Consider the following 17,946-nt stretch of genomic DNA (forward strand, 5'->3'; position numbering starts at 1 on the left):
CCCTGGTGACTCAGATCAGCCAACATCAATCACACTGAGATGACAAGGTGTAGAGCTGGATGAACATAGCAGGCCAGGCAACATTAGAGGTGCAAGAAAGTTGATGCTTCAAGTCGGTACCCTTCTTCAGAAAATTCAATCACACTGCGCCTGACAGCCTTTCTATGATCGATGAACTGTGGTCCTCCCAGCCTGTAGGTGGCGGTGTTGTTTGGGGAGGAAGGGGCGAGCTGTCCTCGCCGCCCACGAGGTGGCGCTCCTGAGCCCTCGTGGAGAGCCGCTACCACTAACCCCAACAACACCGCGCGTTTCCGGAAAGAGCCGAACAAGACCCAGTCAGCAGTTGTTGGGGCGAGTGAGCAGTCAAGACACTACGTGGTGATCGGTGAGGTTGAGGGCTGGGTGTGAGACACCATGGGAGCCTGCTTGGCAATCTGTTCTCTTGCTAGTTGTGTGAGTATCCATATCTCGGGTCACGTTTCCTGCTCTGGGAAGGTGTGTGGGGCCGAACGTTTCTGTCTGGTGGCCTGGCCTCTTGTAGTTCTCCTGTGTGGGGTCTGTCCCCTCTCTGACCAGGCCTGTCCCCTCTCTGACCAGGCCTGTCAACCCTGACTCAACACGGTCTCCAGCTGTATCTGCCTCCCCTTGATCCAACAATAAATTCCAGTGTTTAAGTGGCTTTGATGTTGGTATTCCTGTCTACAGATCTGATCACTGTCCTCCCGACCATATTAAAGCAGAAATACCCCCAATTTCTACTTTGAAAAGGTGTTTTTAATTATTAGCTTTCTCTCCAGGAGCTGGGAATTTGTACAGTTGGACTATTTTTATGTGTGATAAATATTTCACTTACTGTTTAATGAACTCGGTGTCAGACCAGCTGGGTTTCCTCATAACATCTTTCTTCCTTAATTTGCTTTGTTTTTGTCGATTTTCTTTGTTTTAATTAACAATATTCTCGTGATATATTTTGTGGACATATTTTATTTGTACCTGAATAATAGTTTGCTGTTTTTTTTCTTGTGGCTTACATCACGATGTACTTTGGGAATTGCATCATTACAAATCAGATGGTTAATTTTACGTCCTTTTAAAGGAACGCTGTACGGAAGGGTCACCAGACCCGAAATGTTAACTTTTTTTTCTTCACAGATGCTGCCAGACCTGCTGGGCTTTCCCAACAACTTTGTTTTTATTCCTGATTTATAGCACCCACAGTTCTTTCGGGTTTTCACTCTCAGCCCTTGCTGATAGAGAGGAATAGTATTTGGAGTAAGACCTTGTTAATACTGAATTGCTAACTCAAGTGGTTGCAGCTCACGTAGTTTTATTTACTTCCTTTTATTCTCCTGAGAGTAGACGTCTGGTAGCAGCTGAGTCTCAGTGGTTGGGGATTGAGGAGGGAGGCTCCAAACTGCATTGCTTTGAACTGGAACATCGGGTCTGGTTGTGACGGGTACCATGATTATTTGAAAGACTTTATTCTCTTCCCCTCACTTAATTAGGCAGTCATGCTTTTGAGATCAGCCTACGTGTTAGGTATGTAAGTATGATGGTTATCAAATTGACCAATTTTTGAAGTACTAAATTAGAATTGAAATGTTATTTATCTGAATTATTAATTTATCTGACCAAGTGCAACTTGCCAAACTGCTCCCAAAAACATAATTAGAGAACAGTATTTGCAGTACTGAAACTTTGCACATCAAATCTGCTGGGTGTTTAAGCTTCATCTCAGTCTTCTGAACCTGTCAACTTTTCGTTCCACTCCTTTCATGTTCATATGTTTCGCTTATCCTACAATGTATGTGTTTGTCATCTCAACTATTTCAACTTCTTTTGAGTCTTCTCTAATGTTGTTATTGTTTTTTTAATCATCTTGTTCAGACATGTTCTGAGGACGTAAGTTCTGAGGAAGGATCACCGGACCTGAAACATTAACTCTGTTTTCTTCTTCACAGATGCTACCAGACCTGCTGAGCTTTTCCAGCAACTTTGCTTTTGTTCCTGATTTACAGCATCCACAGTTCTTTTGGCTTTTATGGTTTGACACATATTCAAGGCACATGGTGTTGAACCCTTCTGGCTCAGGTACAATACCACTGTACTGCATGAATTCTGAGTGCATTTGGTTTGATTAGAGACTTTTTTTTTGGTCAAACTTTTCAGAAGTGTTGGGACACCCCTCTGGAGTGGATGGAAAATAAATTTTAGCTTCCTGGTTCAGAGATAGGGACACTACCAGCATACTACAGAACTATATCCAGTGCCTTGATATAATGGAGAACTGTCCACGTATTCCCAAGCATAGTCTGACCAAGGTTCCCTGAGAGCTTAACATAACTTTTTAGTTTTTTTTCAAGTTTATTTGTTCCAGAAATAACACTGGTGCTTTTTTATATTTAAACAACAGTTTTTGTATTTTGTGTGCCTGTGCCCCCGGAATCTTTTGCTCCATGTTCACACTTGTTTTTCAGGAAGTATGGGATCTGCTAATTCTCTCTCCCAGAAATTACTGCTTTGCATTTATCAACATTGCAGTTTATTTGCTAATTAACACTCATTCTGAATTGTTTATTTATGTCTTCCTGAAGTTTTTCACCCTCTTCCTTTTATTAACGTGAAATTGTACTTCAAGTATGAGGGTCCAAATCATTCATGTCATTGGAAAATAACTTACGTCCCAGTACTGAGTGTATGTAACGCTTCCTTTTTGCTTTGTTCGACAGGTTGATGTTCAAACGTTTACACATCCCCTATGTGCACAAAGCCTGAGCTTTTTCTTTATTTCATGGATGTGGACTTTGCTGCAAGACCAGCATTTGTGGCACATCCCTAATTGCCCTTGAGCTGATTGAGTTGTTAGGACATTTCAAAGAGTTATTAGGAGTCCACAACACTGCTGAGAGTCTGGACTCACATGGAGGCCAGACTTGGTAAGGATGACTGATTTCCTTCCCTAAAGAACAGCAGTGAACGATATGGCCTTTTATGGCAACAAATGATAGTTTTATGGTCCCCATCATTGAGATGTGCTTTCACTTTCAGATTTATTCGCTCTTGCACTTCCCACCTTTACTCTGGTCTATATACTGTTGACCATGTGTACTTTTATGGAAGCTTATTAGTTTCAAACTGTTTTAAAATCTTATCTGAGAATCACATTATCAGTTGCGTTTTTGCTTGGTTATAATTATTGAATGACAGTATTACAAAAATAATCAATCCAGAAGTGCAGAGCTAATTGTTATTTGTTGTCTTTTTGAGATGTCTCTGAGTGTATTGATATGAATTTTTAACAAAAGATGTGCACGGAAAATCAAATGCGCACAGTAGATTATCTGGAGCAAATTTGAATTGGATAAAATTTCACTTGTAATTGTTTTTCCCAGAACCAGGGTTAGAGTCTAATGTTATGGGGCAAGCTACTTAGGACTGAGATGAGGAAAAATCTAGTCATCAAATGAATGTTGAGCCTGTGGAATTCGCTGCCACAGAAAGCAGTTGGTTGAGGTCAAAATGTTGAGTGTTTTGAAGTAGGAGTTTGATATCATTCTTGGCTCTAAAGGGATCAAAGCATATGGGATGATAGCAGAAACAAGGATGATCAGCCATTATCATATTGGATATTGGAGCTGGATCAAAGGGCCATTGAAAATGCATTCATAATTTTACCTGATATGCCTTGATGGGCATTTGAACTGATTCTGGCTTTTTGTTTCCAGATTTACTGATAAGCTGTTTCAGTTTTTACATCATTAACAATGCTTTAAAGATGTGGAGAATCGAAAGTTTGGATGTAAAACTTAAATTAACTCTTAAAAATCCATAATTTTGCTTAGAAAGATATATTGTATTCTTGTGGTTTGTAAAAGTACATTACAAAATATTGTGGGTTGACAGTTACAAAAGATGCAACAAATGCAACTTGTTGCTGTACATCGCGTTCTACTCTTAGATGTTTCAATACCACTGAAATAGCATTAATAATCATGATGTACATTTGCATGAGAGGCTCTGAGCCCAAGAGCAAAACATTTGGAATTGAGGTAAATTTCTACAGGCACGTTGTTCCACCCTGATGTCAGTACAATTCCAGCACACTTAATGTTCACAATGTACATGAAGTGGAAGGAGTCTACTGACTCCAGTCCTTGGTTTGTTATGCCTCACAGGCCTCGGACAGAAATGTTTTTCAATTCCACCTCGGCAGTAGCTGCTCCAAGTTTAGTGTGTTATTCAGCAAGTCTCCCTGGATCTTGCACTGTGCTAGTTTGCCGTTCTTGATTTGGGACACATCTGTGCACTGGAAGGCAAGGAGATTCAGGCATTTCAAATAAAATTATGAATGCATTTTCAAGATATTTAGAGGGTTGCCATGCCCATTTCTTTCAGAACTTCAGCTTTTTGTGAAAACCTTTCTTGCAGATACTGAAGGTCTGCACTAAAGAAAGAAATGTGCTGGAAAATTTCAGTAGGTCTGCCTGTATCTCTAGAGAATGAAAGATTAATTCTCTTTCTTACTCCAGAGTCCCATGTGACCTTCCTTCTGAAGTTCAAAAGCAGAATTGTGTTGTGTTCATGGTATTAACTATGTTTCTACAATTAAACATATCCCCAAAGTTTTTGAGACAGCACAGAAGGAGACAATCTTAGTAGTTCCAGTTCTTTGAAAGAGCTATTTAATTCATCCCACTTCTGTAAATATGAAGGATGTCCGTACAAAAATGGTGTATTTTGTTTTCAAGAAAATGTTGATATTTGAAGTGCTACGTAAAAACTGGCCAATCTGGAAGAGCCACAAGTAGATTTATTTGCATAAATCTATTGTAAAGATAAGTTAACTTGGAAATGAGCCATGTCTTAGTACTGATCACATTGAGCAAAAATAAATATTGGTCAGCTCAGCTGTAATATTGAAACACATTCTTGCTTTCTGGCCTAGTCAGTGGCATTCTGAGTCAGAAAGCAATTGTTTCAAAGACATGAGTACATAATCTATGCTGGCTGTTCTAAACAACAATGGAGCACTGCATCATTTGCTGCAAAAAACCCTTTTTTTTTGCCAATGTAACAGTATTTGCACTTCCTTTACATTAATTATGTATAGACTTGCAAGTATCATACAGGATCTTGGCTAGTGGGTAGTTAGGAATCGCATGGGATGGTGGAGTAGATGGATGATGATGTCAGGGCTATAAGATTCAATGGAATACCAGAAACACATGCAGCTTGCTGAAGACCCCCCAGTGGTGACACAAAACTTGGTATTGGTGGAGACGTGGCCTGTGAGCATTTTCAGAATTAGGATTGGAGAAAGCATGCAGGATGACCTTCAATTCTGTTCCTTCTTCATACTACTTAAATTCATAATGCAAAATAGACTAATTGAAATTGATGAAATTCTTCAGTTTGAAAGGACAACTGCTGAGGGGCCCATCCCCCTGACTGGGGTCTGTGTCTTGATGTTGGACAAGGGTTGGTGATTTAGAAATTCCTTCTAATCCTATTACATCATTCAGGTTTTCTGGTCATTGTGCCTGAGATACTCCCCAGAGGAATGTGGATACTCAATTGTATATTCTCAAGACTTAAGACTGATCATTTTTGGGCCCCAAGAGAAACAAACTACTTCAGGAGGGGTAGGAGAGATTTTGAGAGGATGCAGAAGAGATTTGAGAATGGTTCCAAGAATGGAGGTATAAAATTGAGCGTAGACTTTAGAAGATTTGGTTGCATTCCTTAATAGAACTGTAGATTGAGGAGAGATTCAAGTTTCAAAATCGTGTGGGTCTGGGTAGAATTGAAAATGAGGAGCTCTGTTTTAAGTTGATTAGCAAAAGAACCAACAATCTAGAGTGCACTGCCAGAGGAGAGTGCAGATGAATACAGTTAGCTTATGAAAAAAGGGTGTTAGATAACACCGTGGACAGGGCTGGAGGGGAAGACATGGTACTGGGACTGCTGGAGTTGCTCTTGCAGAGAACTGAGTATGACATGATTGACAATGGCTTCAGAAAGGTAAGAGGGTGGTTGAGAAGGTGAACTTGAAACAGAAGGTATTGAGTGTCAGAATAGGTTGGAGGCTGCTTTTTAAAATACATTTAGATGAAGAGGGAATAAGAAAAACCCAGCCATAATATCATAAAATTCACAAAACTTTTGGTAATTTATACAAAGCCGTGAGAAGTGAACATTTTACTTGAAGCCTGTTGCAGTTCAAATGTTTGTCAAAATGTGTAGGAGATTTTTATTTGTTCATCTGTTCAAGTGCTTAATTTGTTTAGCCCCTAGAGACATGGGAATGAACTGGCAGACAACAAAAACTGTATTGAATTATCTGGTGTGTGTGTATCCAGATGACTTAAATGCTTTTGTACTCGAGGGAAAGATGTGAGTTTGACGAAACTACATGTCTGATGCAAAGAATATAAACAACAACACAAATATTTGTGCAGTTTTGTTAGTTCTGCTTTCAATATAGTACCTATTTGTTACTGACCTATCATCAGAGTTATGATGCAGATTTTTGGCCATGGCTCAGTACATGGCAAATTGGTCATATTGCATTTGTGTGCATACCAGCTGATTGAGTTTTGTAACGATGAGAGCAGCTTATTCATTTCTCTTGGGTATCAAATAATGCAGAGCTTTGAAATCGATACAGCATGCTGTCATATTTCCCCCATACTGATGTTCAGTGTACAAATTATAATCCATGATCATGGTATTATCGTGAATTGAAAAGCATAAATTACTGTTAGGCCTCGGTTCCAGAGACAGAATCTCATTTATTTTAGGAAGTCAGTGGTCTCCAATGTTTAACACTTAAACCATCAAAATGTATTGCTAATTTTGATGTTTACTCATTAATTTTTGATTAATTCCTTCTCTTTGTGCACATTTGTTGTATTTGCTTTACAGCCGTTAATGGTGTTTTCTGATACCCAGTAGTCAATAAATTTTTTAAGGTAACTTGAAGTAATTGTTCAAAACAAGAGTCCCAGGCTCGTTTGACGTCAGGAGGTCAGTTCCTCTCTGCAGAATTCTCAATCTCTGAGCTGTTGTTGTAACCACGGAGTTTATATGACTGTTCCAGTTCAGTTTCTGTGGTAATCTCACACTGTTGATGGTGGAGGATTTAGCAATAGTAACACAGTTAAGTGTCAAGGGGAAATGGTTAGATTCTTTTGTTTGAATTAGCCCTTTCCCAGTACTTGTTAGGTATGTGTCAGCAAAGTGACAGTAGATGTCCTTATAGCCTTGGTGGTTGCAGGTATAGTAGAGAAAATGAGTTAGAGTTGCTTCTCTTAAATTTTGTTTCCATTTATTTCTGCTGGAAACTGTAGTGCAAGGACTGGTTCCAGATTTTGTGTTGGCCTTTTGATTAAACAATTGGTGACTCTCCCTGACCAAGCTCTCAGATAAGGAATGGGTTTCGTGGAGCTCTAATCTAGAAAGCATGTGTGCTTCACGGAGAGAAAACTTAGAATATTTTCTTCCTCCATTGCTCCCCGCTATAAGCATAAAATGCAGAAATGAAGAAAAAATGTAGTGCTGCAGAATAAGACCACTGTTGTTATGAACATGTCTAGGATTAATTCTCTTAAATTTAGTTTTGCTTCTTCAACCAACCCCTCCTCTCTTGCCATTTAATATGCGGTAATTCTCTTGTATGCAGAGACATCACAGTCACTCAGTGATTAGCACTTCTGCCTCAGCACCAGGGACCCAGGTTCAATTCCATCCTTGGGTCACTGTCTGTGCGGAGTTTGCACGTTGTGCCTGTGTTTGCCTGGGTTTCCTCCAGGGGCTCCATTTTCCTCCCACAGTCTCGAAGTTGTCCAGGTTAGGTAGATTGGGCAATTTAGCTTAGCCATAGTGTCCAGGGTGGGAAATTCAGGGATAGGGTCTGGGGTGAGTCTGGATGGGATGCTCTTCGGAGGGTCACTCTGGACTTGATGAGCCGAATGGCCTGCTTCCATACTAGTGACTCTACGTTATCAAATAATTGTTGAGATCGGAGAATTCATGGTCCTCAGGTTAACCATATCTGATGGCTTTAGAATCGGAAAGGACATTGAAAACTTGGTATGAGATTTAGGCTCCAAGAGATACTGACCTGATTTTGCAATCTGCAAATCAGGAATGGCAGTCAATTTTCACTACTTGCATAATTCCCGTATGTTTTTGTACAGGACTTTGACTGGAGACTTGATTTCATTAACTGGTTTTCACAAATGATTTGGCGTGTGTGAGAAGGGCACCTAGTCAGTGGTGTGTCTTCTAAACCAGTTGGGTTGAAAAATGTTCCATGCTGAAACTTGCAACACCTGGACCAGGAAGTAGTGTTGAGCTTTACATCATGTATGGAAACCAAATAACTTTTTTCACTGGAACTTGGGAGGTTGAGAGGGGCCTGATTGAAGTTTTATAAAATAATGAGGGGTATAGATAGAGTTGAAGGCAGTTGTCTTTCCCTAGAATGGGGGATTTCAAGGCAAGGGGACACATTTTTAAGGTGAGAGGAGAGACATTTAAAAAAAGACGAGGGGCAAATATTTTACACAGAGGGTCGTTTGCATGTGGAAGGAGCTTCCTGAGGTACTGGTGGATGTGGATACTATTACAACATTAAAAAGACATTTGAATAAGTACAGATTTGGAGGGATATGAGCCAGGAGCAGGCAGGTGGGACGAGTTTAATTTGGGATTATGTTTGACATGGACTAGTTGAACCGAAGAGTCTGTTTCCATGCTTTATTAATATACAAATGATGGGGGTTGAGGAAGAGAAAGAAGATGACCACCTTACATTTCCAACTCTCAAGTTCAGGGAATGAGATTGCAAATTTGTAATGCTGTCTGTGCTAGGGTGGTTATTTGGCCACAAAGATGACAGGTTGCATAGATTACAAATTCACTCATATTCAAATAAATTAACCCTAATAACTTTTAGCACTTTTAGCAAGTAAGTACCCCGACTTCACATCTTTGTATGAATCTATCAATGAGGTACTGTTGCAGATCAGCCCATGGAGAAGCAGGATAATTACAGTGCAATTGCTGGATTTCACACTTGCCTGTATGTGGGTACTTTGGAAATTGCTATTGTGGCATCTACGGACAGCAATCAGTGTTGTTGGCCATGCTTACATTTAATGTTAAACTTGGGTCAGTAGTTTTGCAGTTGAAAGGAATGAACGTTAAATTAGAGAATCTGGAATTCTCTATTGGCTTGATAATTTGAGAGGAACATTTTAGTGATGGCCAGTTAGTTTGTTCAACTCTTTTCTGTTTCTTGCCTCTCTACCTGAACCTCTTTACCACAGTGTTGGCAGATTTCAGTGGAGATTAAGCATAGATACATTTTGTTAACAAGTATCGCAGGGACGGAAATCACCAGATGTACGGTGAAATATCGACCAGATTTTTTTTTGGACATTCAATTTTAGGGAGTAGAAGTGTTTGCAGTTCATCAAAGAATAAAGGGAATGAAAAAGGATTTGAGATTATGACTTGTTTAACTATATAAAGCGTATTAATGACTAATGACTTCTGGTTTTTGTGAAATACTGTTTTTGTTTAATGCATTAAAGGTATTTTTAAAATGCAAATTATTGTTAAAAAGGTGAATTGGAAGTAGTATGAATTATATTTCTAATTATTTTTTATTTTAGGCCTCGTGTCTATGTGGAAGTGCATCATGCTTACTTTGTGCCTGCTGCCCCTCTGCCAAGAACTCTGTGGTGACTCGCCTTGCCTATGGCTGCTTCTTGTTCCTAGGAACAGTTGTTTCATGTATTTTGATAGCACCAGGCATTGAAGCTCAACTAAAGAAGGTACATATGTAATATTTCTTCGAATTTAGTCCAGCCTCTCTTTTCAAGAGTCTGAAACTGCTGGGATTTGCTTTGTTGGAATCTAGCTGCTAAACAAACGCTTCACTGTAAGGAGCCATTCTTTGTGTGGTCCATGATGGAGCGCATAGAAAAATTATAACAAGAATAGGGGTTCTAGAACCTGAAACCCTATCCTAATAAGTCATATTTTCAAGACAGTAAATCAAAAAATAGAACAAATTATTTTCAAAGCCCAAGATAATATTTCTTTTTATTAATTTCTATATAGGAGAGTTCAATTTGATCTTTAAATTAGCATTTATGCCTTGGAATGTAACTGCGACCAGGGAAAGCGATGGCCTAGACCATAAGAGGTATTATCGCTGGACTGTTAATCCAGAGACCCAGATAATGTTCTGGGAACCCGGGTTTGAATCCTGCCTTGGCTGATGATGGAATTTGAATTCACTAAAGATCTGGAATTAATGATGACCGTGAATCCATTGTCGATTTGTTGGAAAAACCCATCTGGTTCATTAATGTCCTTTTTAGGGAAGGTAACTGCCGACCTTACCTGGTCTGGGCCTACATGGCCTCCAGACCCACAGCAATGTGGTTGACTCTGAACTGCCCCCGGGCAAATGGGATGGGTAATAAATACTGCCTAGCAAGCGACTTCCTCATCTGTGAATGAATAAAGAAAGAAAATGACCTTGCTCTGCCCTGTGCTTCCTGTGGTATGTCGATTTCCTGTTGAAAACTAGATTCTTTAAATGGCACGGAGAATGTAACATGATAGAACATCATTCCTTTATAGTTCTAAAAGTAAAGAAACTTGTCAGATGCCTGAAGGATGTGTTGTAGCATTACTGAATGTTGTTGACAATTAGCTTGTTTTAACTGAATCTTTGATTTGGGAACTATTGAAATGTATGCTTCTTTCTACCATTTTGTATACACCCACTGTGCACAGATTTTGTGTTTCTTGTACTATTGGACATTTCTGTACAGTTGTAAGAATTGTGCAACATCTGATTAGTTCCAGTAGATCAGTTTGTATACAGCTTAGGTAAAAGCCTCCATTGTCCTATTGGAATACAGAGCTGCTGAGTCATTAGAGAAAGGTGACTGGTGGTGGTTTAATCTGAGAGTCACCATGTGCCAGGTCGGTTAGCTTAACTGGCTGGACAGCATGATGACAATATTTCTGCCCCAGCTGAGATCATCACAAAGGTCCTGCGTTCTCAACCTCTTCCCTCCAGCCATGGCTTAAATAATGTCTTGTTCAACTCCAGCATAATTTGTCTACTATTCTCAATGCTTCAACTAATAAAGGCAAATATCTCACATACCTGAGTAACCACCTTATCCATCTATCTTGTTGTCTTCAAGGATCTATGGACATGAGCCTCAAGTAATCTCTGACCCAGCTGTACCTTACTGGGTCTGACCATTTGACCCTTGCCTTGTTAGTCCTCCAACATCCATCACCTCACACTTTGCTGGATTAAATTTTTGTTGCTATTGTTCTGCCCACCTGAGTAACCTGTCCGTTGTCCTACAGTCTGAATCTTTTGGCTATTTACCACCCCACCAATTCTCATGCCATCTGCAAATTTGTTGATCAAACCTCCTATATTTGTATCTAGGCCATTAAATGTATTCAACAAACAGCAACAGATCCAACACCCATGCCATAGGATACAGACTTCCGTGCACAAAAACAAACTGTACTTTCTGCTTCTTACTAAGCCAATATTGAATTCAATTTATCAAATTGCCTTGGGTCCCATTGGCCTTTGGCTTCCTGACCAGCCGTCCATGCAACACCTCGCCAAAAGTCTTCCTGATGTCTACCTGAAGTGGGTCGACTGCACTGCCCTCATCAACATGTTCTCACTGACTTGAAAAAGTCAATAATTCCTGACCGATATGATCACCCTCTGATATAGGCATGCTGACTATCCTTACCTTTCCAAATTAAGATTAATTCTATCCCTCAGACACTTCCCTACCACAGATGTTAAACTCATTGGCCAGTTGTTCTCTGATTTATCCCTGCCACCCTTCTTGAATAATGGACCACATTTGCTGATCTCCACCCCTCTGACACCTTTCCTATGGCCAGCGAGGATCTGAAAGTTAATGTAGGGCCTGTGCAATTTCCTCGCTTGCTTTCCACAGTAGCCTGGGATACGTCTCATCTGGACCTGGGGATTTATTCATTCATATCTCCTCCCTCTCAGTTGTGATTTGCTCAAGTATATCATAATCCTCCTCCCTGATTTCTGTACTTAAATTGTTATTCCCTTTACTAAATGTAGATGCAAAGTACTCAGTTGAAATGTCACACATGTCTTTATGCTCCAGATATAATTTGTCACTTTGGTCCCTAATGGGCACTGCTCTTTCCTTGGTTATTCTTTTGACTCTAATGTAATTATGAAATGTTTTTGGTATTTTATTTGCCAGTGGTTTTTCATGCCTCCTTTTTAAAACAAAAAGTGCGGAATTGAAATTCCCTTCATATTCTCAATGCATCTCTAAAAGTATGGTGTTTTGAGTCCTCAGTATCTACGATAAGCTTCATTGGCTTTCCTTGTCCAAACCTATACGTTCTTTAACATCCAGAGATTTCTGGACTTGTTGGTCCTGTTCTTCACATTTATGAGAAAATGTTGGTACTTGCTGCTTTTTTTATGAAGGATTTCCACTGCTCTGATTTTTCCTAGTTGCCATAAATCCACTTTGGCTAGATCCTGCTAATGTCTTATATTTAGATCACGCTGCTCCCAATTTCAAAATCTTTACTTCTTGTCCATTCTTCTTGCCCTCTTTAGTGACTGTCTTAAATCTTGCTGGGTTGTGGTCAATATAATTGAAATGCTCCCCATTAAATCTTGTACCACTTGTCTGGCATTGTTTCCTAAATTTAGTTCCAGTACACTTCCTAAAAGCTTTCCTGGTAAGTTGTAAAATCCCACTCCTGTAAACTTTCAGACTTTCTCTATCCCAGTTAATATTGGGGAAGCTGAAATCACCTTGTCCTAGTGGGTAGTGACTGTGGCTTTGGAGCGTGCTGTTTATAAGGATCCTTGATGAATTTCTGTCATGCCTCTGGTACTAACAACTCCTGTGCTTTGCTGGTGGAGGGAATGAATACTTGTGAATGTGATGCCCATGAACTGAGTTGCATTGTCCTGAATGGTGTCATGCTTTTTGAGCCATGTTGAAGCTGTACACATCTCGTTAAGTGGAACGCTGCTGACTTATACCTTGTAGGTGATGGCCATTCTTTGAAGAGTTGAAAGAGGAGTTATTTGCTGTAGGATTCCTAGCTTGTGAACCAGCTGTGTAGCCAAGGTATTTAAATGGCTAGTCCAGATGAGTTTACGGTCAGTGGTCACTTCTAGGACAGTGAGGGATTCAGCAGTAGTGATGCACTTGAATGATGAGTGGCACTGGTTAGATTGTTATTGGAGATGGTGACTGCTTTGCCCTTGTTTTCTTTGAGTGTTAAATTGCCACTTGTCAGCTCAAGTCTTGATATTGTCCAGGCATTTCTATATTTATACTGCTTTAGTATCTGAGGAGTTGTGAATGGTGCTGAGCATTATGAAATCAGCAGCCTACATCCCCACTTCTGACCCTCTGAAGCAGCTGAAGATCGCTGGGACAAGCGCACTATCCTGGGGGACTCCTGCAGAGGTGTCCTGGAGCTGAGATGACTGACCTCCAACAACCATCACCCATCTCCTTTTGTGCTAGGTTTGACTCCAACCAACAGAGTATGTTTCAATGACTCCCATTGAGTTTAGATTTACTAGGACTCGTTGTTAACACTCAGAAGTGCTCCCATAAGGCCAAGAGCAGCCACTCTTAGCTCAGTTACGGCATTGAGCTCGCTTTTTCATGTTTTAACTAAGGTCTTCCTGAGGTCAGAAACTGAATGGCCATGGTAAGGCCCAATATGAATGTCAGTGAGTATGTTATTGCTAGTACTGCTTGATAAGACTGTTGATGATCCTTTCCATCGCTTTATTGATGAGTAAGAGTAGGCTGGAGAGCTGACTGACTGGGTTGCATTGGTGCAGGACATAACTGGGCAACTTTGTCAAGTGGTTTGCTATACTGGAAATGCTTTATTAGGGATTGCTACGTTCTGGAGCACCAGTCTTCGGTTATATTGCTGGAATGTTGTCAATGTTCATAAACTTTGCAATGTTCAGAAGCTGTAGTTATTTCGTGATTACCTGGAGTGAATCATATTGGCTTACCCCTGGATCTGTGATGTCTGACATCTTGGCCTCCTCCAGAGGTCTATCATCCAGCCAGCACTTCTGGCTGACCGTATCTTATGCATCACTGTGCTGGGCTCCCCAGTTATTGAGGATGGAACTAGTTGTGGAGCTGCCCCCTGCAGTGAATTATTTGATTGTCCACCACCATTCGCGACTGAAGATGTAACATTGCAGGGCTTAAATCTGATTCTTTGGCTCTGATATTGTTTAGCTCTCTCTATTAGTTGCTGCTCATGCTTTGAGGCTTGCAAGTAGTTCTGTGTTATTAACTTCACCAAGGTGACGCCTCATTTTTAGGTGCTGCTTCTGATATGTCCTCTTGCATCCTTTGATTCAGGGTTGACCCCTGGTTGATGGTAATTATAGATTGGGGGATTTCTTGGGCCGTGAGTTTGCAGATTGTTTTTGAGAACAGTTCTGCTGCTTCTATTGGCCTTCAACACTTCATGGATGCCCAGAGTTGCGTTGCTTATACCTATTTGAAATCTTTCCCATTTAACATGAAGGTAATGCCACTCAACACAATGGAAGTTATCATTAGTATGAAGAAGGGATGTCATGTGTACAAGGAAGGTGCAGTGGTAACTTCCACTGTGCCTCACATGGGTAGATGCTTCTGTGCCAGGCTTATTCATGAGAATGAGGTCAAGTATGTTTTCCCTCTTGTTGGTTCTCTTGCCATCTGCTGCAGACCCAGTCCAGCAGCTGTGTCGTTTTGGGCTTCAGCTCAGTCCAGGGTGATGCAGCCGAGCCGCAATCGGTAATGGATGTTGATCCTTACTGAGTGTGTTCTGCATTGTTTCCTTCAGCTGGTGCTCAACGTGGAGTCAGTGTGAATTAGGAGCTGAAGCAGGCCCTTTACCTTTTCAAGACTACTCAGATTTTCAATAAGATTGTAGCTGATTTGTTTGTTTGATTTTCATATTCCCAGTTACCCCACCTCCCAATCACGTTTTATTCCCATGCTGATAAAAATTGATTTACCTCCAGTTTAAAACCATTCAATGACCTCTGCCTCCATGGCCTTCTGAGTCAGTGTTCCAACGTTGTTCAATGCTCTTTGAGGAGAAAACAATATTCTCCATATCTCTATCCTACAAAAGTGACCAATAATTTTTAAACTCTGCAGTCTAGTCCTGGGTTCTCAAAGAAGAATAAATTACTTTATATGTCCAACATGCCAAGACCTTTCGACACGTTTTAACCAAATCACCTCTTCTTCCTGTAAACTCCAGTGTAACTCCCACCAATATCAGTAAGAAAGCTATGGTCAATGTTGGGGACTACAAGGACAATCCTTTTCTAACTATATACTGCCACCATTACTGGTCGGACAGAGCATACCTAGGGATAATAGTATTTTCTGCGATATTGTTGTTAGCTATGAATCCATCTGTATACCCTTGTCCATTGTTCCATTACTAGCCAGTTTAGAGACAAAAACTGCAGATGCTGGAATCTAAGGTAGACAAACAGGAAGCTGGAAGAACACAGCATGTTTCTCTGTCTCTCTGTGTCTCTGTTCCACCCTCTTCCTCTCCCCGTCTCATCCCCCTTCTCATTATTCCTTCTCATTTCCCCCTCTCTTGTATCTCCACCTCCTTGCCCCATTCCGTTCTCCCAGCTGCGCCTGTTTCCCCTTGCTTCCATACTCTCCACCTTTTTCTGTGCCCTGCATGCCGTATCGCTCTGTTGGGAGCATCACAGCCATTCTCAATGAATGGTATTGTCATTGTAAAGTCAGGTTGAATCCCTGATTACCATCTGAGCAGTTTTCATATGTAAAGAGGTGCGCAGGTTGCTACACCTAATTTAAAAAAAAGTAAAGCCTTCTTGTAATCTCACTTTATGTAAGATCTCTTATTTCCTATTTCTTTCTTGCTATTTAGATTCCTGGATTTTGTGAAGGAAGTGCCAGTGTTCCCTTCATTCAGGCGAATGTTAACTGTGATGTCATCGTGGGCTATAAGTCTGTGTATCGCATGTGCTTTGGGCTGGCTGGTTTCTTCTTTCTGTTTGCTTTGATCATGATCCATGTGAAAAGCAGCAAAGACCCCAGGGCTGGTCTGCAGAATGGGTAAGCCACTTCAACCAAAAAAAATCATTGAAGTAACTGCTAAAAGTCGCAAAATGATTTGTTTTGTGGGCATATCAGATCGTGCCACATGTCTGATTTAACTCCAGTGGGAATAGAATTATCAACAAAAACATTATTTCACCAGAATGTATGGGATATCTAGTTGGTCTGGTATCGCTATCACCATTGTAAATCTTCTCTGTACCCTTTCCATTGCCTCCAGCGTTGCCACTGTATATTTTGGAAAAACCTAGAAAAAGCCTTAAAAAAAGGCCTAGAATAACATAGACAGCTTTAAACTTGGTTATCCCTAGATAATTATCATATGTACATCGTTATATTACATGACTCATCCACAACAATACAACAGAATCCAATGTAAAAACCAAAAGAACTGTGGATGCTGTAAATCAGGAACAAAAACAGAAGTTGCCGGGAAAGCTCAGCAGGTCTGGCAGCATCTGTGAAGAAAAAGTTCAGAGTTAACATTTCGGGTCCGGTGAGTCTTCCTCAGAAGTTCTGAAAGTTAATTCTGATTTTTTTTCTTCACAGATGCTGCCAGACCTGCTGAACTTTTCCAGCAACTTTTCTGTTTTTGTTCACAAAATAATCCAAGTTGTTTTTGGACCAGTTTTATGTGAACAACTAAAATATACCACCACGCTTTTATGCCTATACTTTTACAATTTTACGTTTTGTGAAAAATCCTACAGAAATTTAACATGATGATGACTCAATGAGTTGACTTAACAATTTCTAAACCAAAATGGTGATGGCGACCCAGGCATGTGCATGCCCTGGGCGCCTCGCACCTTTATCACTCTGAATAGCTGCCTTTTATTTCCACTTTCAGCATTCTGTCTTCAAACAATCCATTCTACCATCCATTCCTCTGATTTTATTTATTAGTCTGTTTTGACTATAAGCTCTTTTAAAAATTCAGATAAATTACATCTGCTGCATTGCCCTTGTCTAGTCCTTATTGCCTCACTGTCAAATCCCATAAAGTGGGTCAAACATCTTTGAATCATGCTGAATAATTATTATTTTTCTTAATATTCTTCCATTTTCCCCTTCAGTATGTTCAAACTGGTCTCATGCCTTAAGGATAGCAATTTACATTAGTTTTCCACAAGTCCTCTGTCACTGCACCTTTTTCTATTGAATTAAGTATGATCAGTGACACCTCTGGTGTCTCTTCCCTAGATTTTACAACAGAAAGGTCATGGTAATAAGTTGGCAAATGCAGAAAAGTTCTGAAGCAGGGCTGCCAAGGATACTAGCCACGCCAATCAACATCATCTAATCCCAGCCAAATAAGTGAATCTTGATTTGCAAAACCATGAATTTCAAATTAAATTGCAGTAAATGTCTGAGAATTGTCAGGCATTCAATTGTACAGGAATGTTCATGATTTCAGAACTTCCCAAAGTATTTTACAGTTGAATTTCTTTTTGAAGTGTTGTAATTGTGTTTAGTAGGAAGCACGTGAATGAATTTGCACACTGTGAAGTTCCACACACTGTTGTGATAATGACCAGATAATCAGTTTAGGATTTGATTGAGAGAGAAATGTCAGCCAGGATACTGGGAAGAATTAGCCAAAGAGCTGAGCACTAAAGTAATGAAAATAACAAAAATATTGAAGAGTGTAAAACCCAAGGTGAATCACCTTGACTCTGACGATGGCATTAATTCAAGCTGGAGTACCATCCAGTGACATGGC

The 17,946-nt window shown here is 40.2% G+C and overlaps 1 protein-coding gene across 1 annotated transcript in view; it reads left to right on the forward strand.

The window, feature by feature from the left end:
• The first annotated feature begins 285 nt into the window (after nt 1–285).
• Nucleotides 286–17,946, forward strand: part of LOC125465090 (serine incorporator 1-like) — a 30,738-nt gene continuing 13,077 nt past the window's right edge. Inside the window, exons 1-3 of the mRNA XM_048558212.2 lie at nt 286–453; nt 9,681–9,842; nt 16,033–16,220. Of these exons, the coding sequence (XP_048414169.1) occupies nt 415–453; nt 9,681–9,842; nt 16,033–16,220 (389 nt within the window). The 5' untranslated portion in view covers nt 286–414. The remainder of the gene's footprint in view (nt 454–9,680; nt 9,843–16,032; nt 16,221–17,946) is intronic.

Source organism: Stegostoma tigrinum, chromosome 24, assembly GCF_030684315.1.
Source record: "Stegostoma tigrinum isolate sSteTig4 chromosome 24, sSteTig4.hap1, whole genome shotgun sequence".
Taxonomy (NCBI): domain Eukaryota; kingdom Metazoa; phylum Chordata; class Chondrichthyes; order Orectolobiformes; family Stegostomatidae; genus Stegostoma; species Stegostoma tigrinum.